Here is a 24,837-nt window from a genome sequence, read left to right on the forward strand (position 1 = left end):
GTGTGTGAACACGGCGGTCGCTACAATAACGTTGTTCGATCCCTCGAAAACCGCGGCGCGTTCAAGTAGCCTCGATAAGTGCACTTCGAACGATCAATCGTTCACGCCCGTGCCGGCGAAACTAGGAAATTGCTTCCGTTCTGAGTTAAAGCCGCTTTGCTTTAAACTCAGCGTGCTCGATAAAATTTCAATAAATAAAACAATTTGTTGTTTCTTTTGCCGTGTATAATTAACGTAAAATGCATCAAATACCGGGAGGTGAGTGAGCTTGGGCTAGCAGTTACCCTTCTGACTTTCTCTGTACGTTAGGTAACCCCCGCTGCTTCACAGCCGCGTTCCCCACTGTTTGGACAAATTCGATGCTATCTTCGAAAATCGCCTTGAATGTGCCAAGCAAGACGCGAATAAAGGAACGACAAGAGATCCGATCTCTCGACGTCGCCGATCGGAAAAACCTCGACTGTTACGATTTCCTGAATAGAATCGCGCTTCGAACATCGTCGCGTCGCATATATTTGTGGCACTTTATAGGTCTTACTTGATCGTAGAATGCCCGGCGTATCGGATTTCGAAAATCCCCGACCTCCACAGTAGCAAGCCAGTTTGACATGCGACAGGTATTTTCGACATTCGATCGACTGCGGATATTTAGTTTCGTACGAATTCAAATCGAGGGGAATAGTTGGAGCCAAGAAGATTATCGCGGTATTGAAATTCATAGAATTTCGTAGTCGACTGTTCCTCCACGACTTCATTTCTATTCTTGTAAATCGATAAACCGGAAGTCACAGATTTCGACAGGTATTCCGCGTACGGGTGCTTTTAATGCTCTCATCGTAGCACGGATAAAATATTTCTGTGACCGTCGCTCCTGCCGACGGGTGTACTGTTCTCTTCGTGAACGCACAAGGGATTATCACCTTGGCGAGATACATCGAGCGCATTCGCGTGAGATTTCGTGAATATCTATATGCAATTCTTCCTTATTCTACGTTCGCGTATTCAACTGATATTTTAAGGACGCGACGACGACGCGTGTTGGTTTATATACGGGCTATTTGAGGGCTGGCGAGGGCATTCTTAGGGTTGTTTCTCCACTGTGCTCGTTGCACAATGTAACACTATCCCCCTTTGTAACAGCGCAGTCTTGGAGTGTCTTTAATGCGAAACCGAGCGCGAGCACGCTTGCCGCCCTGCATTATTTTTTCATGAATAATCCCGTTATGAGCATCTAAGAGGCCGGAACTTTAAGGTGGTGTTTCACTTTTGTTCGCGCGTGTATGAGCGACGCTTGTCAATGCTCGAATTCACAGATTTTCTTTAATCTCTCTATATCTAGAATTTTATAAGATTATCATAAATGTTCGCGATCTCAGTCAATTAACTTGGATCGCAGATCATTTGTTATCTCCGAAATATTTTGACACACGTTAGATGTCACAATTACTCGTTAGTATTCATTGTCCTCCATTTGCAAAAGCTCGAAGCCCAACACGCATGTCACGGATTAGGGAAATTTATGTAGGATCGAACCCTACTCGATGCTCGTTATTTCTATTTTTGTCACAGTCACGTCTCGTATGAATCGACCGTAATTTTGGAATACATTCTACTACACGTTTAACTGATACGAACACATCGTACATATATTATTCTTAAATTTTTATAAAAATAATTGTTTCTCAAATAAGCGGTTTTCTCTGAAAGAGACTAAATACAAAGAAATCTTGTAACTCGGAAATGGCTAATTCTGGTCACGCTCGCCTTCCGGACGGCTTCCCATTAGAGCAGTGGAGAATGCACGCTGAATTTCGTTACAATCGAACGTTTTGCAGTAAGGGGTGTGTGTTTCGCGCTCACAATAAGTCCCTGAAGTGTCTTTAGCGCGTACAGTAGCGCGCCGTTCAATGGTCGGTGCTCACAAATGCGCAGCGGGGTGTCCGGGGGCCTCTCTCGAGATTCGCCACTTCGATATGAATGTCGGCGATCGGGAGAAGAATTAATGTCTACGCCGTCACGGCTTCGGACGAGTCCTCGCGGCCAATACTTTACCTCATGGGTCGGGACTTAATATGTTTATTGCTGTGAGAATGTCGGCCTCGGATAGGTAGTAGATTTTTATCTGCCAATGCGTCTTTTAACTCGTCCCGTAACATTCAACGACGATTGAGAGAGGCGCGTATCCGGATCCTCTCTTCGCTCGATTCGGCTTTCGTCTCTAGATCTAATGACGTTCTTTACGATGTCGCATTTTTTTATATCGTTCTGGTACGTGAATCTCTCGATATTTATAGAACGTTAAATACGCGCTTTTACGCAAATGTCTAATTAACGCAAATGAAAGGGGGCGAAGTAAAAATCAATTGCCTGATAATTGATTTATTCCTTATCAGTGAAACTATTATAATTAAATTATGATTCCTTTGTGAAATGCTTTTGTAACATGATACATATATGCAATAATGCAGTGATACAAATGAATATAAATGTATGAATACAGACGTTATCGTCATAATTTACATTGTATATCTGTATGCTTTTGAATAATTGCATCTAGATAATATTTGAACTTATAAATTAATTGATATATAAAATCGATTGTCGGGATATTTGTCATTATTTTCCTAAAACAAAATTTTTAAAAATGTAAATTATTTTTTGTAGAACTATTTGATGTATTTTTTGTCGTTTCACGAAAGAAATTCTGTAGATCTTTTAAAATTTTATAGTAAATACATACATAATAGTATAGTAGCTGCACTTAATATAATTATAAATTTAACAGAAATACAACAAAATTTTTTAAAGCAATGATAGAGTTATTTGTTATAAAAATAAATTATAAATTTAAATATTATAGATTATATACATATATACTTTTTCTTTTTTTTTTTCATAGTTCTACCGATAGAAACGATTTCTATACAAGGTCTGCATTGCGTAAAGGCTAGGTACTAAAGGCATCTGTTGGGTCAAGGAAGAACTAAAACTGGGGTTAATGCTCATAAAAGATATTAACTAATAGTGAATAATAGAATAATGAAGTATATAATGAAGTATAATGAATAATATTTATAAATAATTATTTAGGTTTATTTCCTCACAGCTTTATTTTTCTTATTTTTCTGTGAAAACATTTTTAATATACCGTGATACAGCGTAACAAATATATATAAAACTCAATTTAATTATTATATTTTTTGATTTAGATAAAATGCAACAGGCAAATAAAAAATTTTGTAAGCAATCAATCGCATTGTACGCCAATCAATATTTGGGTATTCGTGAGAAATATATCGAAATACCGATAGTCGACAATAAAGAGTTAAGGTAAAATATTTATTCAGAGCTGTGCTTGTATATTTTTTTACTATTTGCAAATAAATTGACGTCAACGTAAAATTACACAATCTATCGTAAAATTATAAATATCGTATTGTTGAATCTATTGTAATTCACTTTTTTTTTCGCGTATGGTGCCCAGGGAGAATTTAATCGCACGCATCGAAGCTGTTACGCTGAAAATAATAGAACAGATATCTGCCGAACAGGCACCGCGTATATCATATTTCAACGGCCAAAATATTATTTCGAAATTGAGCACACATGAAGAAAATGTTTATCCAGAAAGTTCATCCAGCTCGAATTCAAACTCACAATTAGTCCAACAGGAAACGATGTTTTTCAAAGATACCTTAACCGAAGAGCAAGATGCAGATAATAGGGATATTCCTCAAAAATCGGAAAAGACAATTATCGATTTCACAATGAGAAGCAGAAGAAACAAATTTGTTTTAATAGTGGTAATACTGGCCGAGATTCATTATTTGCTGATAAGGAACATTACCAAGACCAGACGATCGTTTTATTACAATCTAAAGAGTGAAGCAACTAAATTATATTTAGTACCTAGCCAAAGATATATCGATCGTGCGTTGAATGATATCGCTAATTTGTTAGGATGTGCGCCGTGGGATTTGGGTGAGTTTGTCAAACACTCTTTAATTAGAAAGAGTGATCGTAAATAAATGATTAAAAACTACTGAAGTGATAATAATAAATATGAAAAAAATAAAAGATATGAAACAAAAATTTAATAACTAGAAGTCCTTCCAGGACTGTTAGCGACGGCTAAAGGATTGATGGCAGGAAATATGACCATCACATTAGTCGGCAATCAAGTCATTGACTGTACGATATCGGGTGGCGTGCAAATTCCGCAAAATTCGAATATAACTTCCATTCGTGCGAAAGCCGAGTTCGTTTTAGTTATCGAGAAGGACGCGATTTTTCAAAAGTTGCTCGAAGAAAACTGCTCTCGCGCCCTAAGATGCATTCTAGTGACGGGCAAGGGTTATCCGGATGTAGCTACGAGGATGTTAGTCAAGATGCTATCCGAGAAGATGGACTTGCCGGTCTACATACTCGTAGACGCGGATCCTTTTGGCGTAGACATTATGTTAACTTATCGGTAATTTAACTGAAATTAGAGAGTGACGAAATTGTCGTCAATTTTTATTTTTTTCTATTAAAAAAAAAATATGCGAGTTTTATAACTTTAGCGCTTTATCATGATCTTTCGCAATACAAAAGTTGAATATATCGTAATTTCAGTCATCACAAATATTAATTTTGCATATGCTAATTTAATTTTTACTCGGGAAATATTCCGTTTCTTCATTTCTATTGGTTTCCGCAGCTTCGGCTCATCGACCCTTTGTAAGGAAAACGAGAGCTTGGCTTGTCCTAACGCACGTTGGCTCGGAATCCATCCCTCGGAACTGAACTCTCTTACAGGAGTGAAAACAATCCCTCTCACCGAAGCCGATCTCGTAAAACTGAGATCCATCGAAGCCCGGAGTTACGTAAACGCAGCTATATCGAAGGAATTGAGCATATTGCGAAAGGGCAAGGCAGAAATAGAGGCGATGTCCTCTTCGAAGGACTTTCTTACGCATACATATTTATTTTCCAAAATAAATGATCGGGATTATATTTAAAGCGATTATATTTAATCTGTTTGATAAGACTCTAGAATAATTTAGTAAGAAAATATTTAGTTGGAATTAAGATACATATAATTCTATAAAATTACGTTATCTTATCAAACGGTATATGAAAAATAAGAATTTAAAATTTATAATGTGAATACAACAAATATATGTGTACTTTAATTGACTTCTCATTTCTGGCGTTGATCCATGCTTCCGATTGAACAACTTTTTCGGGGAAGTTGTCGTTGCTATCCTCTAACGTTACAAGCTGCGGGGTTTTACGAAACGAGCCCAAATATGTAACACTACCATTGGATGACCGTCTCGACGGGATGAGAGATTTAACCAAGTCTGTTGACGTTTTTAACTCGCGAAGACTTTTCGAACGCGTCTCGTACGGATGCTTGTGCAGTCTTGAATATAAAGTTGCAAGCAAATCCTTCAAATAACGCACTGTAGGAGATATTTTAACAAAATTATATTTACCGGTTCTCCGAATAATTGATGGTTTTGTGCACGTAAGAATTTTTTTGTTTTGAACTGTTTGAGAAAATCGTGCGTTTCTTTCTTCTCGTTCGACGAGAAACCATAATTTCTCAAGCCTGCTCTGCAACGTGTCGAGGTTTTTTAATTATTATATGCGCTGTCAAAAGTCATCCGTCAAAAGCTGCATCGTTGAAGAAGAATTAAGAATACTTCAGATAATGTAACAGTTTATTGAAAACACTTTATCCACCCGGTGTCCGGGCCGAGCTTCGCTGATATTAAAAAACGCAGAATCTTAATAACATGATTATTTCGTGGATGTTACGTGGAAGGTAACTTGGACGACATCCGCGAAATCGGCGGCGCGTTATACTTATGAATCCACAAACGAAGTTAACCGCAATCGCTTTCGAAAATTTGATCGAGTTGGACTTCAATTTCTTGTCGATCTGTCGATTTGCAAAACAGATTTGAAATGGATTTGCGTATATTTCAATAAATTATGATAACTGAAATAAAATCACGAATAGACTCTGCAAAAATATAAATTTTAAAATAACATTTCTGATTTCTATTAAACGTGATAATTCAATTCTGTTCACAACAATAAGTTTCCTTCGAAACAATTTAAAAAGTTATATTCTCTGATAAAAAAGATTGCTAAAAAATTAAAAGTAAAATTTTCGAATTTTAATCAACACATAGTCCCCGTAGATCCAGCGCTTACTTTGATTAGCCAATTTCGTGGATGTTTCCGGTGCAGGTCCGTGCGAATATCGCCAAAAATCGAGTAGAAATAACTTTCCGTGCCCGTTTCGCTCTACTAATCGAAGGCGAGTATCCCGAACGACATCGGTGGCTCTCATGTGGAGCGCGTATCAAGCATTTCGATGAAATCGGATATAAAAAACAATCTTTCGAGACTGCCGGACACGCCTCCGAGCGGATACAGACGCGTTTGGAGTTACAAATCGTTGAAGAAAAGTGTCACTCGTCTTCAAGAAGTCAATTCGCTCTCTAGTCGCTAAACTGACATTGATCGTCAAACGATTAAAAATCGAAATTTTCTATTCGCCAACTTTAAATTTATAGAGAAAAAGAGACTAAAAGTTTGTAAATTATCTGAAATTTATATTTCCTTTAACAATCATCACAGATTTTTGCGGATAAAATGTCGTATATTTATTTTTCTTCTGTGAGAAATCAGTGAATATGTAACATATCTTTTTTTATATCTAAACTGCCGGGTTTAATTAACGCGTTCTGTTTGACGATCGTTCTGATCGGTCGATCGACCTATGCGACGAGTGTACTTAATTCACATTAATTTATTCATGCGTTCGCACGGGCCCAATCCCTTATATTGACTTCCGCGTGAGAAAGTTTATCCCTTTCTTTTAATATATTGCGTGTATATGTGTGTGTTTGCGTGTATCTTTATGTATGCCCATACGAGTGTATTTTTCATTGCCTTTTACGTTTTTTTTCTTTTTTAGCGGCGGTAATACGTTTACCAAAAGCTATAATACCCTTATGCGCTGCTACCAAGGTTTCTTTGTTGCGATTAATTTTCATAATTCGCATGCTTGTGTTGCGTGCCTGCCTTCGTGATAATTTTTTTTTCCCGATACCCTATGCTTACGTTTAACGATTTGCCTCACTTTCTGCCGTTATTATATTTAATAATTGATTGTGATTTACACACGCACACACTCTCTCTCTTTCTCGCTCTCATTCGCTCCACCATTATTTCTCTCTTTCTCTCCCTCCCCATTTTTTCCCCCTACGGCTCTCTCGCATTTCCGATTCCAATCGATCGATCAGTCACTCTTTCTGCCGCTTCTTAATAGGATCGAACAATTTCGCGTTTCGATCGCTCGCGTTATATTTATTCGGGAATAAATGGAAGCGATATTGTTGACAACGAACATTTTGTTTCACTACAAACGACCATTCATTTATCGCGAAATGGAGGAATCCGGTTAAAACATAATGCTTGTTGCGCATTGTACGTAACGTTGCACGTTAATTTTATTGGAAGATTCATTACAGCCGTCTGATTTTCAATGTTTAACATCGAAAGATAGCGAAAGGAGAATTGGAGCAGGTCCTCTCTATAAGGACAAATCCATTCGACGAAAAATTTTTCGAGGCCTCCATTACGCGTTACATCTTTGTACTTTCTACAGTCGACAGCGGGCACATCATCTCGACCTAACGACCCTTCGCATATCTCTAATATTTTTTTATCCTCGCAAAAATCGCTCTCGCGAAGTCTTCCCGATCGCGATAGTTTGGCAATATATACTAGACTTCGTCGCGGTTTACAATTTACGCCCGAACCACAGCGATCATTCACGAGTATTAAATTATTAAGTAATTTTCTCTTCTCTCCGTTTCTATTTATTATCGTTTGATTAGTTGCACTAGCCTTGATTGTCGGCATTTAAGGGCTGCTGGTACATGCAGCATACACATGGCGACATGCGCCACTTCTTCGTCTGAGCGCGCCTCTTCTCTAATTAACATTCAGGCTCGTAAATTATCTTTAGTTTCGTACTAGAAATTATATTGACGTATATAGTCTCGAACATTATCTGTGGTTCAATAAAATTCTTAAAATTGAAATCATACGTTTTTCGTTAGTATTCTATCATGCGCAATTAAGACGGCCAAGGTATATCTCGCGTCTTTGTAATAAAACTATAAATATTCTAATATATGCTAGATAAATCAGTAACAGTAAAATTATAAGTCATAAATTAAAAGATTTGTTCTGTTAAAATATCTACGTACAAGTCTATAACTTTTTTAACAATGCAAATAAACCGTGACATTAAATCGTAAGGCAATAATTTTCGAAGTTTTCATGTTTCGATTTTGGAAATCTCAAAGCTTTTATTAAATTTATGTAAAAAACATTAAATGTATATAAAAAAAACAATACAATTTATTAAATTTATTGTAAAAACATTGATGTTACCGCAGATATTTTCGAGACACTTACGAGCCCTGTTATTCTCCGACGACGTCGCGTTTATATAAGGTTTCCGAGCGTTCGCTTTTACAACAGTGGAGCAGCGAAGTCAAGTTATATGTGACAATAAGCGTACGGTGTCTCGCCATATCATGTCTTCTACTGTTCCACCAAAAGTACGGCAAGCAAGCAAGTACTCGGGAGCCTCAACGTCGTATGCCGATCGCGCCTGATCGATGATCGACAGCTAGTCCTGACGATTGCAAGTATACAAAGATCGTCTGTTTAGTCGTAGTCGTTCATCCATTCGGGATCGATCGATGTATTTCGAAGAGGTATACAATGAGTCTGGTACCCTGCACCTTCGACGAGATCCGAGTGTGCTCCGACAAGCATATTTTTCGTAAATCTTGTCGAAAATCGGTTATTTAAAAACAAGTGATATCACTCCTCTCTTATCTATGGATCACTCAGGATTCCCGCAAGCGGAGACCTCGTCGAAGGAGCTTCACGTTTCTCCTGGGTGTATATATATGTACAAATATTCAAAATTCAAACGGGGTAGGGAGAAGGGGGGAGGGGCGGGTCGAGATGGGGGGATACTAAGGATTGTGAAACAACTCTTTACGCGTGTAACATTATGGTACATAGAACTAGGCGCCAAGCTGTACAACACAAAACTCACAGTAGCCGTCCGGATTCTATATATATAATGGTAAATGTATGTCGATGCCTGTGGACGAACGTCACCGCTTATAGGCGTATATACTTTTTCTCCGTTTAAAATTGGGGAGGCACCAGTGACGTAGCTAGAAAAAAAGGAGTGTAAGACGGAAGCTTGCAAACTCTTTCTTCCGGGCATACGTAACTCGAGACTCGAGAGACCTTAGAGATCTGGGATTCTCAACCCCGCCGTAAAAGCATCGATCGCGGTCCGCAGAGCCGGTCCTCCCGGTATCGAGACACATATATATTGGAGTTATTCGAGCACTGTGTTTCGATATAAATTCCGTCTGGAAAGTGGGTTACACAAAGTAAAGTGCAAGTTTGCAGACTCCCAATAATAAGCTCTGTACGTTGAAGTGTTATACAATCCGTATTAATCTCGCTTTCAGTCGCTTGCACGAAATCTCAGGCCTTTCCTATGTGAGCGCCTTTGGGACGTGGAACACAGCAAGACGTGTCAAGTGACGAGCTCGCAAACATTCGGCGCCGGTTTCACAACGTCGTCCCGTTGGCGCTACCCGAACGACGCGGATTTGCAAGCCGTCGATAAGCTCCGCGCGTATATAATTCGGTCTGCGCTTCTGAACACGCGCCTCGTCTCTTCGTCCGCTTCTCGCGAAACTCGCCCGATTTCACGGCATGTACGCGCGTTTTTGTCCCTTCAGTACTTTTCGCGACGCGTTTCGTCATCGTCGAACAAGCCGCTCGCGCTGTTCGTATTGCCTGACAGACTATAGAACTATCGTATTGAATTTGCGCAGGAAACGCGAGCGACGTCGTCCGATAATTTACATACAAAAATTCCGTCAAGCAGAAGGCGATCCGTCGCTCCTCGTTCTTCCGTCGCTTATTCTTCGTGATTACCGGATTCTCTCGCGGTTTGACGATGTGAGTATCGCTAGATACGCATTCAGAGAGAAAAGTGAGTGATTTCCCCGTAATAAAGAGGAATCTTTAGGCAAATGATATACATCATAACGATATTGCTCATACAAATCCCACTTTACTTCAATTGTTTTAATTCTTCCTATCAATCTCCATTTTGCATGATGAACTCGTACGTACGCGCGTCAAACGGCGTTTCTTCTCTTCTTCGCCTGCTTCGCTTCAATAAACGATTGTTCTCGCTTCTCTCGCGTTCCTAGCGGCCTGACTTATATCGCGATTCAGGCTCTAAACGAGATCATCCCGTTTACGAGTGTAATTGCCGTGACCTCGAGGACGAGTCTCCGTATTAACGTCCGTTCTGGATGTATTGGAAATAGACGCACTAGAGACAACAAAGGATTCTTCGGCTTGAGGCACTAGGAGGCATCCAGGGCGAGGCACTCGGCGAGGAAGTCCTCCATGGAACGATAAGCGTGTTCGAGCACGCCTTTCAGGGCGTGATCTTCGTTCGCGTAACTCTGTTTAAAAGAGAAAAAGGGAAGCGACAGTTAGCTCGAATGTTAAGCTCGATTTTTATTTTTATTTTTCTACCTGATATCTAAAGATGACTCCCGCTTCGGACAAAGCCTTGGCGAAGGCAACGCCGTGCGTGTAAGGCGCTGTGAGGTCGGCTAGGCCGTGAAGAAGATAAAGGCTGTGACTGGGCACCAATCTCGCCCGTTGCGTGAGATCGGCCTCCACGTAGCCCTTAAAATTCTCGACTGGGGCACCGAGGACACGTTCCGTGAACGCGGAATCTGCAGTTGGGCAAAGCGATTATTAGTATAATAATGTCTCAGCGAGGTATCCTCGGGCAGAGGAAAACATTCAGGCGAGAATATAAACACACTCCATGCGCTTTTGTAAAATCTATATTCTTACTATAATACGTCCAATCGGCGATTGGATTCACCGCGACGCCGCACTTGAAGACATTCTCCTGGTTACCGAGGACCATAGCGGTCACGTATCCACCGTAACCCCATCCCCATACGCCGACTCTGGTGACGTCGAGATACTTGTGCGTTTTCAATAGGTATCTCAGCACAGTGAGCTGATCTTGCACCTCGACGCCGCCTATCCTCCTGAAGAGATCCTTCTTTCCCTGACCACGGGCGCCGCGTACGTCCAGTCTCACGTAGACCACGTCGTTGTGACTCGACATATACGTTCCCCAGTCTATTCGGAACTTGTCCGTGACGGACTCGCTACCGGGACGGCCGTTCACCTCGACGAGCACGGGAAACGCCGCGTCCCTGAGCTCTTCTCGCCACGAGGGGGGCAACAGCAGCTGCACCTGAGCTCGCCAGCCTTGAGGTAGCGGTACCTACCAATCATTTCGAATTTGTACCATCGGCATATGATTGATCGAGAGTGAGAACGGAATGGAGCAACACATCAGATATTCACCTCGAAGTTTCGCCTGAGGGGCAGTGCCAGTTCTGACAATTTATCCGCGCGTTGGATCCTTGTGTCGTACAGCACGCGCATCATTTTATGCGACAACATTTCGTGCAAGCCGGCGAGAGGGAGGCCAGGACCCTCGCAGTATAATACGTAGTAACCATGCGTGTCGTTACCCATCGATGGACTGACCGAAGCACCGAAATGTGTACAATTCGTGTAATAGGACCTGCGGTGGTCAACAAATTCGCTTGTTACTTTTACATGACCGAGAATCGATTGTATTCTATCTATATCTTTTCTTACGAAAATTGAACTTGCCTACTGTTCCAAAGAACGTTTTTAAAATCACATGTCACGCACAACGGCTCAAAGTGACGGGGATCGTCCGCGGCGGGATCGCGTACCACGTAGAGATGTCTTTGACCAGGTATCTTCTCTCTAGTGCCTAGATAATACACGAGATGCGCCTTGGTGTCCCACGCCAAGATCTCGCTCACCTGTTTCAGAAAGCACTTGCGCGATTAAATTCTTTTACTCTAACTTTATTTTTTATATACTATATATTTTTTAATCATTATATTATATTTTCTATATTCTGTATTAAATTTCTATAATTATTGTTTATAATTCGTGATCTACAATTTTAAAATGCGGGATTCAATTTTTAGTTTTATATATATCGTGTATATATATTTTGATAAATGTAAATATCCTGATTCTCTTTAAACACTTTTTCATTGCATAGCGCATAAAGTATTACAAATAGAATTCTACTCTAAATTCTGAAACGAAAGTGGGCCTAAAGTGCGCTTTATACTCACGATAATCATGTATCAATTCTAAAAACCGCTTACCTCGTAACGACCATGAGAGAGCACCGCTATTCTTTGTTGCGTGAGGGTGACATGTTTTATATGCGTGAAATGTTCCTTATCACCTTCCTGTACCGTGGCCAACAGCAGAAAGCTGTCGCCGTCCGGAGCGAAGAGAGGATGCGGTTGGGCGTCGAGCCACAGTCCTTCGGGCGCCCGCTCCGTGTGGGTCACCTCGCATTCCCACGTGGGAGCGCGGCACGCCGACACTATGGACAGGTTCTGCATCCTCGTCATCCAGACGACGGCGATCTGCGAAGCGTCCTCGCCAACCCAGCCGGCCGATATCAGATAGTAGTCTCTGAAAATATCCGTGAAAACGGATTTCATTAATACGAAAATCGTGAACGAGCGAAGCGGTATCTTATATCGTTCAATATCGAGTTTTATAAGTATTTTCTATAGAGATGTTATCCCGTACGTTTCATAATTAGAGCAGAACAAATCTCAAATAATTGAACATACTGTTCATCCAAGATCGTTGGCGGTCTCAGCTTCATCTTCGTTGACCACGTGACATTCCCGGTACCGTTGTAATTTAGCGAGCTCACGTTACCAAGGTCCATGATCCACAGTTCGACCTCCGGATTGGGCAAACCCGGTCTCGGGTATCTAACCGATCTGGAAGGTGGAAAGGATCTGGACGCGCTTAGGAAATTCGGGCCGACTCCGTCTTGACCCGACGTACCGAACCAAGGGAACTCCAACGCGCTCACTCTGGTGTCGTTGAACATGGCGTAGAGGATATGCGTGCCGTCCAGGCTGGGCCAGATCGCTTGTGGTTTCGGTAACACTTCCTCCTGATACAACCAGTCGGGCACGCCATTGTAGATCACCCCGGGTACGCCCGTGTCGGTCAAGCGGGTGTCGTCCGTGGCGGAGGGCCCCATTCTAAGAAAAATGTCGTTCTCAGAGATCATCAGGAGACTAGACGTGTTGCCCAACCAGGTGGCGTATTGCAATCGCGTCTGATGCAAGTGTCGTGACGCTTGGCGAAGGGGTGTGTGATGGCTGGAAAATAATGGATTATAAAAGACAAATGTATGATGCATGTTGTATTTAGTTTCAATTACATCCCAGTGTTTTTTTATACAAGTATATTTTTGAAACGCATTCAACGCGGAAAAATAGTAAAAAAGATTCAATAATAAATCAGAGAAAAAAAGAATAAAAATTTGTAATTTAATACTTTTTAAATTGTTTTTGAGTACTAAAATTGCTAAATTAATTTTTTATATATATAACTAACATATATATATATATATATTGTACTTCTATATTTTGATTATTTACACTTACTCGTTTGTGACATCGTAGACAGTGTAAAGAGCGGTGAAAGTGTTCCGAAAGACCTGCAACATTGTCGACATCTGTACCATATGAAATATAAAGGTTGGAAAAAAGGAGAGAGAGTCCGTAGAGTGCAAAAGGTGAATGTGTTTTCAATAGCGATAATCGACAGCTAACTGCAACTAAATTGCGCGGCGTCGTATTACACGTCCAAGCGTTATCGATAAGCGACGGATCAGAAAGTTAGGATGCAGCTGCCGCGCGAAAAACTTTCCCGGGAGAGACTTCCAACATTTAAGCTACTTACCGGCTTGACATTGTGCATGAACAATACATAACGTAGATCAGAGCTGCATTCGTAGCCCTGAACGTTCAGTTGTCTCTGAAAGCAACGTTTAATAAAGATTACATTACCTTCTGTGCAATATCGAGGAGAATTCGATCTCAACATTACAATTTAATTCAATTGCATTGCTATTAAAAGCTCTTTCTCGAAATGCTTTTATCGCAAAAAAAATATCTTTGATCTTTTTAATCATTTCTATCAGATCAATTTTTATTCCGATATAATATTAATAATTTTTTGCATATACATGTATTTTGTATTTTATTTCTTAAATTATATCAGTTTAAAATCCAGTGAGAAAAATTTTTTAAAATTAATTTTTAATGTCCAATATATCCATATTTTTGTAGAGCTCTTATTCATCTTGCGGTTTTAATGTTGAAAAAGAACGAACCTAAATTAAGAGATAAAATGTTCTCATGTGTACATAAAAGAGTAGTTATTTTATTATTAACATTCATCGCGCCCGAACACCTGCGTTTTTAACTCCAATCCGCCCCCGCTGCGTTTTTTTTCTTTTTTAATCCGCGAGGTAATTTTATTTCGTATCTATAGAATTTAATGGATTTGCAATTATTGTGTGCAATTATAACCGGCTTTATGAAGATTGGTCTCGACGCGGATACATCGCGTTTATCTTTGAGCTCAAGTTGTGTGGCGTCGTGCATAGATATAGCACGAATATCGCAGCCGGCAAGTCGATACTCGTATCCGAAAGAGCCGGCGAGACGAGCCGGACGAGCGGCGTGTCCTGGTGGACGCCAGATCAGATCAATGCGCCGTACACACTCGCGTCTGTACATCGCTTCTCGGTCCGTGAGGGAAAAAGAACGCGGATTTGGAACTTGTCCAGACTAAGTGGATCGGCTCTCTTGTATGCGCACGCATACTTATCATGCTACCACTACCTAGATCGATCACTCTTTCCGCCTCGTTATAAGCCGCTTCCCTCCTCGTTTCTCTTTTTTTTTCTCTCATTGCCCTCATGTCAGACCTCGCTATGGAGACATTTTGTATATTTCATTTCGTGATTCTCCCACATTTCTCTTAATTTTTTTTCCCCCCACAACGTCGTTGCGTTTCATTCCTCGTGGAACGTGGCGCGTTAAAATTCTCGAAATAATATTATTAAGCAAGAACGTTTAATCATCGCTTTTTCTCGCTCCGAGTCTATATTGTAATCGAAAATGCCTCGAGATACAGATGGTACGAGTATCATTGAACCTGAAGCGCAATATCGCAGTATCCGGAATACCTCATATTTATCCCAGGCGCGTGCCTGAAGCCCCGGGTAAACCGTGGGATGCCCCGGATTCCATTTTATATGCGGTCTAGTCTTTGTTTCGTAACGCGCCGCGAGGCACACTCGGCTAGTTTGCCGATCGGCAGAACAAAACTGACTTTCGATAAAGGGTTTTAGCTCCCCTTCCTATGTAAAAAATCTCTCCATACAGAAACGCTCGGCAATGCTGTTTGACTGTTTGTCTCAATTAAAAATCTACTGGGAGCTCAAAAGCGAGAGAGAGAGAGAGAGAGAGAGAGAGAGAGAGAGAGAGAGAGAGAGAGAGAGCAGGTTGAAAAAGCAGTATTTTGCGTGAAAATGTCTTCTTGTATCCTCGACCGAATCTCTCGAGGGAACCTTAAACTATTGCACAGGAGAAATTATCCGTGCTTCTGGCGGTACATATTTACTCCTGTTCGGCTGTTGCATATCTCCCCTACCCGTTCACGGGCAACAATAATAAAGAAGCTAAATCACAAATGGCTCCAAATTAGAAATTATTCTCTTCCTGAGGGATTTAAAATCCCACAAGTTAAACATTTTTTAATTCATAAATCCTCTCAAAAAGAAGAGCTCTCGCATATTTACTTCTTCCTCCTTTTTGTGATTTATTCCTTTTCCTGTTCCTTCCTTTTCGCATTTGCACGTTCCATATAGGAATATATCTGCACGTAGGCAGTTGGCGCGTAATTATCTGGCGAGTGCGAGGGTCATGTCACCAATTAATCCTGGGATAAGCGCGACAATAGCTTGGTATCGGCGGATTAGATACCAAGGGAGCTGAGATACCTCGGTGCATCACTAATGCGGATATTCCTGCTGTGGCCAGTGATTTAGGGCTCCGCCGAAATCTGATGGAAATAACGGTCTTCTCTTTGGCCGAGCGGCTTGGATGCGGCGAGGATTATTATCGGGTCGTGAATGAATTTGGCATCCGTTTTCGACAACGGAAAATTCGACAACTCATTCGCTCGAATATTTCCATTCGCGATGTGTGTCAATCGATTTTATTTGGCATGATATTCCAAACAGGATTTGTTTAATGTAACGCGAAGCAATTAACCTATATAAATGGAATTTATTCTTTAAACAAATTTATTTACTTTAGACAGTGCGCATTGATAACTCCTTCGAATAACACTTAATGTTTGATTTTGCCGCTGATTAAAATAATCAATGCTAATATATGCACGAGATGACGCATAGGTATATAGGTCCACAGAAGTTCAAATTAATTATAAATTTCACATTTGCATCTCATCTTTTATGTCTTACGGAGTTTCACGCACGATTGTTGCATAATTTAAAAACGATTACATTAGTTTCGGCATAATTAACTGCGTAGCGATTACGCAATCATTTCTGAGAAAATTTAATCGAAAACGCTAATTAATTCGCTGGTTAATCAAATGATGAATTCGAATCATATTTTAAGCGCTCTTTATTTATTCCAAAATTTGTACGTTTTAAGTTATATATTCATTTGTCGTTCATAATAATTCGGATATTCAATGACAAAGTCTAGATTTGATATTGAATATTTTACGTCCGAATCATCTCTTTCATCAAAATTGCATGTTTATGAAACGTCGAAACGAAGTGCAACCGAAGTTAAGTCGTACTGATGATTTTTTAAGAAGTTGTTTAATAAATAATAATTCTCGAGTCTCTCGAGGAAGAAGGTTTCAAGTTTCTTGTGCCTCGCCTTTTAGATTCCCATCCTTAAAGTGACTTTAATCTCCTAATTCTTTTCCGTCGCGTTAGAGCACAATACTTTTTTTTCTTCATAAATAATTTTTCTGATTGCTCGATTTCCATGGGGAACTCTCTTTCTCTTAGATAATTATTTTCCTCTTTTTAAAAATTACCCACTGTATTCAGTTTGTGTCATTAGGGATTTAATTGAGAAAAAATTCATATTCGTTGCTGTAGAATTTTGTGTTGAACCATATTATAAATCTGTTCTTTAGAATGTTTAATTTGCGAAAAACTCTGTTGCAATTTTATTGTTAAATGAGGTTTCAGATATATACACACATGTATATACAACAAAGAATTATTTAATAAACGCAGGCCGTTATATTTTATAATTTCCACGGGATGAATTTACGATTGAAAATTTATCATCAATGTTCAATATGCGATAATCTTTGTGTTTATACACAAAATTTACAGTCACGCCATATAATATCATCGGAAAAGTTTATCGTTATTTCGCAAAATGCAAAGAGCGCAGTATGTATACGCGTAGTATGTATATGTACGTACAAGCGTATGATTAGAGACTAAGAGGGACACGACGTTGTTGCGGGTGTCCAAAAGGGTGAGGGAACCATCGTCGGCTTGGTAGACGAACTTTTCGTGGGTTATCCAAGTCGGTGGTAACCTGTGCGGTGTCAGGTCATCACGAAGGCACTCGTCTAACGTAAGACGCCTGCCGCTCCAGTAAAGGAGCTCGTCGACGTATCTGTAAACAATAAATCAAAGAAAATTAAAAACAAATTTAAGAAGACAATACAAGCATTCTTAAAGCATTCGTAATAAACGGATGAAAACCATTTTGCTAGACTCGGCTATAAGAGAAACACACGTTATAATGTTTCATATTATCAGCGGAAAAGAGTTCTGTATCACCTTTCCTTATATTTTATAGTTGATTGAAGGAATAGATTAATAAAAGTTAAAATAAAGGGGAGACAAAGAGAGCGAGTAATGCGAACTCACCCGAGGAGATAAATTGCCGTGACGATGCCAGCGATAACGAAACCGATGACAAGCAGTGAGAAAACTATACTCCGCCAATTGTGGCCGCCGTCCGCGTACGTTAAATCCTGTGGAGGAAGACAATTTCGTACGTAATTATCGGTCGATCCGCGAGATCGATTGGCAAGCTATAGTGCATAAGCGGATTGGATACAAGAGAGCATGCAGATCACGAATATAGAGAGAAAGGTTCAGAGGAATAATTAGGAAAATTTAACAATGGGAAACGAGCGATTAACATCATTGTAAAGATTTTGTATCTAGAGTGTCTACACATCTAGAGTACCTTCATTGTGTATCATGAAGTCGCAATTATAATGAACATGTATACATAAAAAGTTTTGTAGAAATAAATTACATATGTATTATATTATGCACATATTTTATAGAAATATATATATTATATATGTAATATGTGTATAAAGATTAAATTATTATCTTAAAATTTTTTACATCTCGAAATGAAATCATGTGTGATTTTAATATATTGAGAAAAAAACGCGCCATATTCTCCGCGACATTTTAATTTAATTTTCTTCATTCGTTAAAATAACATAATTTCGCTGCTCTCGGGACATAAAATTTGAAAAAAAAAACAACAGTAAATTAATTTAGGTAAATATTCTCTTCTTTTATTTCTCTTCTTTTATTAAAATGAAGATAAATTTTATTGTTAAAATAAATTGAATTTAATGTGCAACAATAGCTTATTTATCGAAATTAATTTGAAATACGCAAGGAATAGAATATCCGACGTGCAGTCATTTTATAATAAATTAAATATTTCGTGGCGGTGACATTTCTGTTTTGCACGTGATGTTCGGCTCTCGACACTCGTTTTTTCGCGACGTACATACAGCTCGTCGCTGCGTGTCATACAAGGTCATCGTTTTGCCACTCGCGCGTTGTCACACTATCCCTCGGAACGTGCGACCATTTCCTTATTACAATTACCAATTATCAGGCGATTAATTTTTGCAATTAACGATTCATAATTGTATCGAAGCGACGGCTATTTATCGAAGCAGGTATTCCGCGTGAATTACTCGTTTCAAATAGAGGAATCAAAACGATTGAGTATGGAAATAAATTTTTGTTTTCTATTGCGCGTCGTTAAATAGTTATTTAACTGGCGAACAATTAACGACACTATCTTTCATCTTTCATTGCGCTTTGAATTTTTCATTCCGTCTAAATATAATTCGACCGTTGTTTTCGAATGGAGAGGACGAAATAATGTATATATGCCCCGCCGGATCATGTGACTCAAGTAACTAAAAGTCGGAGGAGCCGATGTACTTCGAGATGATACGCCGAAAAAAAAGAAACTCCATTTCGCGCGATCGCCGACGTAAGCCCGCATACGACTCTTTTCCGACTCTCTCAGCGTACAATTTCTTTTGAGAAAACCATTTGTACAATCAGACCTTCTTTACTGCTTGCGAAATCCGATCTTATCGGATGCTGAAATTCGCGATAATACTTCTAAAGGCGAATTTTTCGTTACAATAAAATTACGATTACCACTGCGATGAGAATGTATGCGACGTTTGGCATCGTTATCCTATTATCGATCTCTCCCGTTCGATTCATCGTTATAATCAGTTAAAGAATTGACGCGTCCGTTATTTATCCACAGTTAAGATTTTCCTTGCAAAATATCGTGTTTTGTTTGCAGAAACGCATTTTATTCTCGTGGATCGTAAAAGTGTTTTTGAGGTCGCGACGTTCGATCGCGCCGCCGTCAAGAATACCGCGGTTTTCGGTCGCGCTCTCATGAAATACGTCACCGGCTGTGTTATGCATATTGCATACGGGTTATGTCCGGCGTCTGTGTAGTCGTCCTTCTCCTGTCGTTCACCGGCACCGGGCCGGATAACACGTGCAGGTCATGTAATACAGATGAGTCGCGCCAGATTTCGTACCAGGCGTGAGCTATACGACGTGCGGATCGTTATGTACCTGTTAGAATAGCCCCCGCACGTGTTCCTACACGCGAATTTGCCCTCGCTTTAGGTAAACGCTAGAAGGGACATTTATCTTTGATACATTCGGAGATTGGTGCTGAGTGCTGTCTCTTAAGAGGAACGGAAGAAGGATTGATTGTCAAACGCGTGCTTTACCGAATAATTTAATTACACGTTGGGATAGATTTCCTAATCGATTCTTGGTTGTAAATATTTAATTTAAAAATTGATGCAACCGTGTGTATCCTATTATGTATTTTTCCTTCTCCGTAGTATTTGTAAAGTTCACTCTGCAATAAGACAGTTACGGTTGTGCGATACAAACGTCATAACTACCTCCTATTGCTCGCAATAACCGATAACTTCGCGCGTTTGGAAAATAAACGTAAGGGAGTATAGCGTTTTCCTTCTCTTTCTCTCTCGACTGCGCGCCATTAGCGATGCAAGAAATTCCAGCCCTGAAATGTAGTTTAAAACGATTTATCCCCTCAAAATAATCCTCCATTTTATCTCGGATATCGCGCCGATAATGATGTTGCTAGACAAACGATCGACCGCCGTCGCCGCGCCGATTGGCCGACGTTATGCCTCGCCGTAATCGCTTTTGGACGACCCGACCTGCTTATCCGGATAAATAATCGCCGATGTCTCGTTCGAACGATTTGCTATTTCCTTCCCCGACTCGCTTCTTCCTACTTTCCCGCCGATCGATTTTCGCCGTTGCTTTGAATTCAAAACGCATCGCGCGTCGCGTGCACGTGTGCGCGGCGCGAGATATATGTATAGAGTGACCATAAATTCGCTTCCCCCCCGCGCATCGCGACAGCATCGGGACTTCGCGAGCTGATATCTACATTGCGAAATGTTGCACGATGCAGACATTATTTCGCGAAGATTCACGCTGCTTTATACGGCAATAACGCGAACGGTAGAGATAGAACATTCAATTTTTATCACCCGCGCGTTTCATACTTCAAACATTATTCCTCGGTTTGCAAAATCAGAGCATATACTATATAAAACTGCACACTACGTAAATAAATATATGTGCATATAAGCAAATAAAAAATGTGAATATACAAAATAATAATTGTTACAAGCGTAGAAGAAGACCGAAATGATTTTGGACGAACGATATTGGACAGTGCTGGTTTCTAATTTTTTTTATTTTTTTTGCTGAGCAATAGCATTGCTTGGTCACTTTTGTTTGTTTTTTCGTTTATGAGAAGCGACTAGTAGCGAATTAAATAATATACGATACCGCTCGTGTATGATGCTGACATTTATTGGTTTTATCTTTTACTCTTCTCATATTTGACTTTATCGCATTAGACGGAGATTGTAAAATTTTGCAACAAAAAAAAAATTACAACTAAAATATATAAAAACTTTTTTTAGGACAAATGTCTGCATAAAGGGAATTAATATTTAATTAAAAAAAGATTTTTGATATCAGCCGTCATATTTTAATACCTATATCAAAATTCTTTATTTTTCTGCACAATTTTTCCTATTTTTCTAAAAAATAAAATTAATTTTAAATAAACGTAGTTAAATAAAATTAATCTTTTTCCATTTGAATGTTTAATTAAAAGATAAGAGGACTGTTTTTGCCGCAGACATTCTGCATCGTTTGTGTGACGCATGTTGCGTTACGGAAAAATAGAAAAGCAGTTCATACGTGACGCGATAACATTACCGCTTTTAAATATTCCATCATGCTGTCGAGTAAATACGCTTTTACATGACTCCTGTGCGATATCGCGCCAAGAATAAAGACGTATGTTTGAAATGAAATCTTTGTCGATTGTCAATTAAGTTCCGACCGAGAACGGCTTTTAGATGCGCTGAGAAAACCTTCAATATTTTCCCCATTTTTTTCAACGTTTATTTTTTTCCGTTTTAATCGTTCGCGTCTGTTTCGTAGCCAGCTGGCGAATGGCCAAACGTTGCGAGGCGGTCGGTTCATTAAAATTTTTTGCAAAAGTTATCTGAGCGATGATCCAACTCCTCTACATGTATAATAATCGTAAAAAATGCAGTTTTCCAAAAGCATCAAATGAATTATATTTCATCGGAATGTTAGACAAGGCGAAAGTCGCACGTTTAAGGTGGATAATATAGTATAACATTAATGCGGTGCGATTAATTCGTACTCATTGGTGCGGTGAGCTTGTCCAACAAGTATTTGAGATAGTTTGTCAGACGGAAATATGCCTGTGCTTACGTGCGCTGGCGCTATAGCACATCGAACGCGAGCGCGAGTCGCGAATACAATAGGGATTAATTCAAAGGAAATATCTACAGCGATCGCGCGGTAATTCGACATGACGGTTTTCGGGTATTCCACCATGGCGTGTAGTGAACTGCAATAGCATATGATAGATAAGGTCGTCATGGATGCATCGGCACATTGCATTCAGCTTCATTGTTGCACGTGTTCGCGGTCACGTTGCATGCGTCGATTTATTTTCGTCGATTTACCGAGCGCCAAGAACTGACAAGAGTATGAGTTCACTCGGTTCTGCTATATTAAATTTTAACAATAGATTTCTGATCATCGATCACAAAATTTTTTTTCTCGAGGCTCGTGTTCGTGTAAGCGAAACGTGTAAGGATATGTAAAAGTATATTTGTAAAAATATTTGCATATGAAACGCGATATGAGAATATATAAATAAACTGACGGTAAAATAAATTAAATCTTAAAACATGAATCAATACATAGTACTTCTATGCGAACGATTGCTTTTTCAATCGGTGGTAGTGAAATTTATTTCGCTAAAATGGTGCAATTTTCTTCCAATATTTGCTACGACATCCCTATAACTAATTCCTCCAAACTGAGGCATTTTTTTAAAATTTAATACCACGGTGCAGTTTTTTCGTTTCGAATTCGCTACTTTGTCACATCAGATAATCAAGTACACGGAACGCGATCGTTATTACTGTTACAGCTCCAATGATGCTACACGATACCATCCGCTACCATTTCGCGTTTCGAATAGTAGACCGTACATACGCCGCCGTGCAATTTCATGTAAAATTGCTCTGCACTATATATCGAACGAACCTGCGTTGAGCCACGATTGAGAGAATTTGTCGTGTTACCACGAGGACGTCATTAATAATCGATAAATTGGTATAGAGTTCGACCGTTAGAAATCTCGGCAGCGGTCGATTGGCGCGTAACAATGCAGTTATTACGGAACGCGATCGTAGAAGCGAGAAAATTGGGCCACGGCACATCCGTGAGAACCCGAGGCACCTGTCGGCGCCAGATCCCGCAGTCGCTTTTTCACGGCAAAAGTGCTTCGCGTTTACGCGCGTTTAACTCTATACTGTTCTGGCGGAAGTTATTTACGACGTATTCGAACGCCTATCTTTTAAACGCCCTTCTAAATCCGAGAAGATATTGTAGACTATGGTTTTACGCCCGTACTGAAGCGTTTGCTCTACAGAGATCCGCTCCGATTACGACACGGGCCGCGATAAGCACAGTCGTGACGTTCGCGTAAATTGCCACCGTTGGACCGTCCCGTCCCGCTGGAATCGTCAAGCGAAATCTGAATTGTAAAAGTGATAAAGCTGTGATTGCTTATCTTCCGAGAGACTGGCGGAAGTCATGGCTGCTCCTTTCTCTGGCCGTTCGCGAAGATAAAAATCCGCTTTGTTTCGTCACGAACAATCGTCGGCACTGCGCACCATCGTCGTTCGGGCCCAGTGGTGCGGCACAAAGTCACCGTTTCCACCCGACACCAATAATTAATTCATCCGTTCAAGAGGCACAGATGCGCCGGCCTGACTGCCGAGCGCGTTTCAGCCAAGTATTTCAGCCTATCCGCCGCCCACCTTCTGACCTCCCTCTCTGTGTTCCTTCCTTCTATGTCCGCGCCTACACGTATATCTGTATACATTTAAAATGGTAAACACGCGCGCGTATGCACACGCGTCATTACGCCACGTGTCAAAATATCGCGGCGGCCGATCGTCGACGACTGCAGGGGTTACCCGCGATCGATCCGCAACCCCGCGCCTCGCCGCGAAAACGATCGAGCGATAACGCGCGCGGACGATCTCGATCGGGGACGCGCGCAGTGTCGGATTGTCCCCGCGAACATAATTCCGTAGATCGATCCCTCTGGTTTATGCGCCACTTTGTCGTCGACAGTTGGTCCGTTCTCCGGAACTATCGGCGCCCGACTGACCGCGCCACGCTTCGTAGACGTGATTTTCTTGAGGGCGGAGAAACGCCTCTATCTCTCCCGCGGCGTTCTGCTAGCTCTTTTTGCCCGTACTGCGGACAGGAAGTTCAAAGGGGTGTGACACATGTGCACACACCTATACGCCGAGGCCGCTTCACGTACGATCCGCTCGGGGTCACGGGATCAGTCGTGCAAAAGGGCCGATAATCGAGCGTAAGCAAGCCGTCGCCGATAACGCGTTCGACTGCTTTTAACGCGGCAAAATTTCCTCCGCCGGGTCACAGCGGAGACTCTCTCTCTCTCTCTTTTTCTTGCTCGCGCGATCGCGCGCCCCATGACGGGATGAAAGGACCCCGGAAATCTCGAAAATCGTCGGACAGGACGGGGCATTAAATTTTCCCAAGCGCATGTACCTGGTTGGAAATAATTCCGTGAGAGAGTTTCGACGTGATGACAAATGGGGACGAAGCGGTTTCAGGATGCGGCCGCGCTCCGAGAAACGGGAACCGCGACGTCGGAAGTCAAACGCAAACTCGAGGATTTCTCTACGTGCTGGCCGTGATACAACAACAAGTTCGGGAAATGGCGCGCGAGT

The 24,837-nt window shown here is 40.7% G+C and overlaps 2 protein-coding genes across 2 annotated transcripts in view; one reads left to right on the top strand and one right to left on the bottom strand.

Annotated features, from left to right (window-relative positions):
- The first annotated feature begins 2,919 nt into the window (after window positions 1–2,919).
- On the top strand, window positions 2,920–5,000 carry LOC105448365 (meiotic recombination protein SPO11). Its single transcript, XM_011686887.1, has 5 exons — window positions 2,920–2,994; window positions 3,210–3,330; window positions 3,485–3,981; window positions 4,117–4,471; window positions 4,700–5,000. Exons 2-5 carry the CDS (start codon window positions 3,215–3,217, stop codon window positions 4,998–5,000), a joined length of 1,269 nt encoding a protein of 422 aa, XP_011685189.1. The 5' UTR covers window positions 2,920–2,994; window positions 3,210–3,214.
- Window positions 5,001–5,690: 690 nt separating this feature from the next.
- The window catches only part of LOC105448191 (inactive dipeptidyl peptidase 10), a 65,913-nt gene continuing 46,766 nt past the window's right edge, over window positions 5,691–24,837 (bottom strand). Inside the window, exons 3-13 of the mRNA XM_011686634.1 lie at window positions 18,032–18,138; window positions 17,576–17,774; window positions 13,987–14,061; window positions 13,689–13,741; window positions 12,855–13,400; window positions 12,372–12,690; window positions 11,836–12,014; window positions 11,521–11,743; window positions 10,993–11,437; window positions 10,663–10,868; window positions 5,691–10,589 (exon numbers count right to left, since the gene is read on the bottom strand). Coding sequence (XP_011684936.1) covers window positions 10,488–10,589; window positions 10,663–10,868; window positions 10,993–11,437; window positions 11,521–11,743; window positions 11,836–12,014; window positions 12,372–12,690; window positions 12,855–13,400; window positions 13,689–13,741; window positions 13,987–14,061; window positions 17,576–17,774; window positions 18,032–18,138 — 2,454 coding nt within the window. The 3' untranslated portion in view covers window positions 5,691–10,487. The remainder of the gene's footprint in view (window positions 10,590–10,662; window positions 10,869–10,992; window positions 11,438–11,520; window positions 11,744–11,835; window positions 12,015–12,371; window positions 12,691–12,854; window positions 13,401–13,688; window positions 13,742–13,986; window positions 14,062–17,575; window positions 17,775–18,031; window positions 18,139–24,837) is intronic.

Source organism: Wasmannia auropunctata, unplaced genomic scaffold (genome assembly GCF_000956235.1).
Source record: "Wasmannia auropunctata unplaced genomic scaffold, wasmannia.A_1.0 LD336088.1, whole genome shotgun sequence".
Classification (NCBI taxonomy): Eukaryota; Metazoa; Arthropoda; class Insecta; order Hymenoptera; family Formicidae; genus Wasmannia; species Wasmannia auropunctata.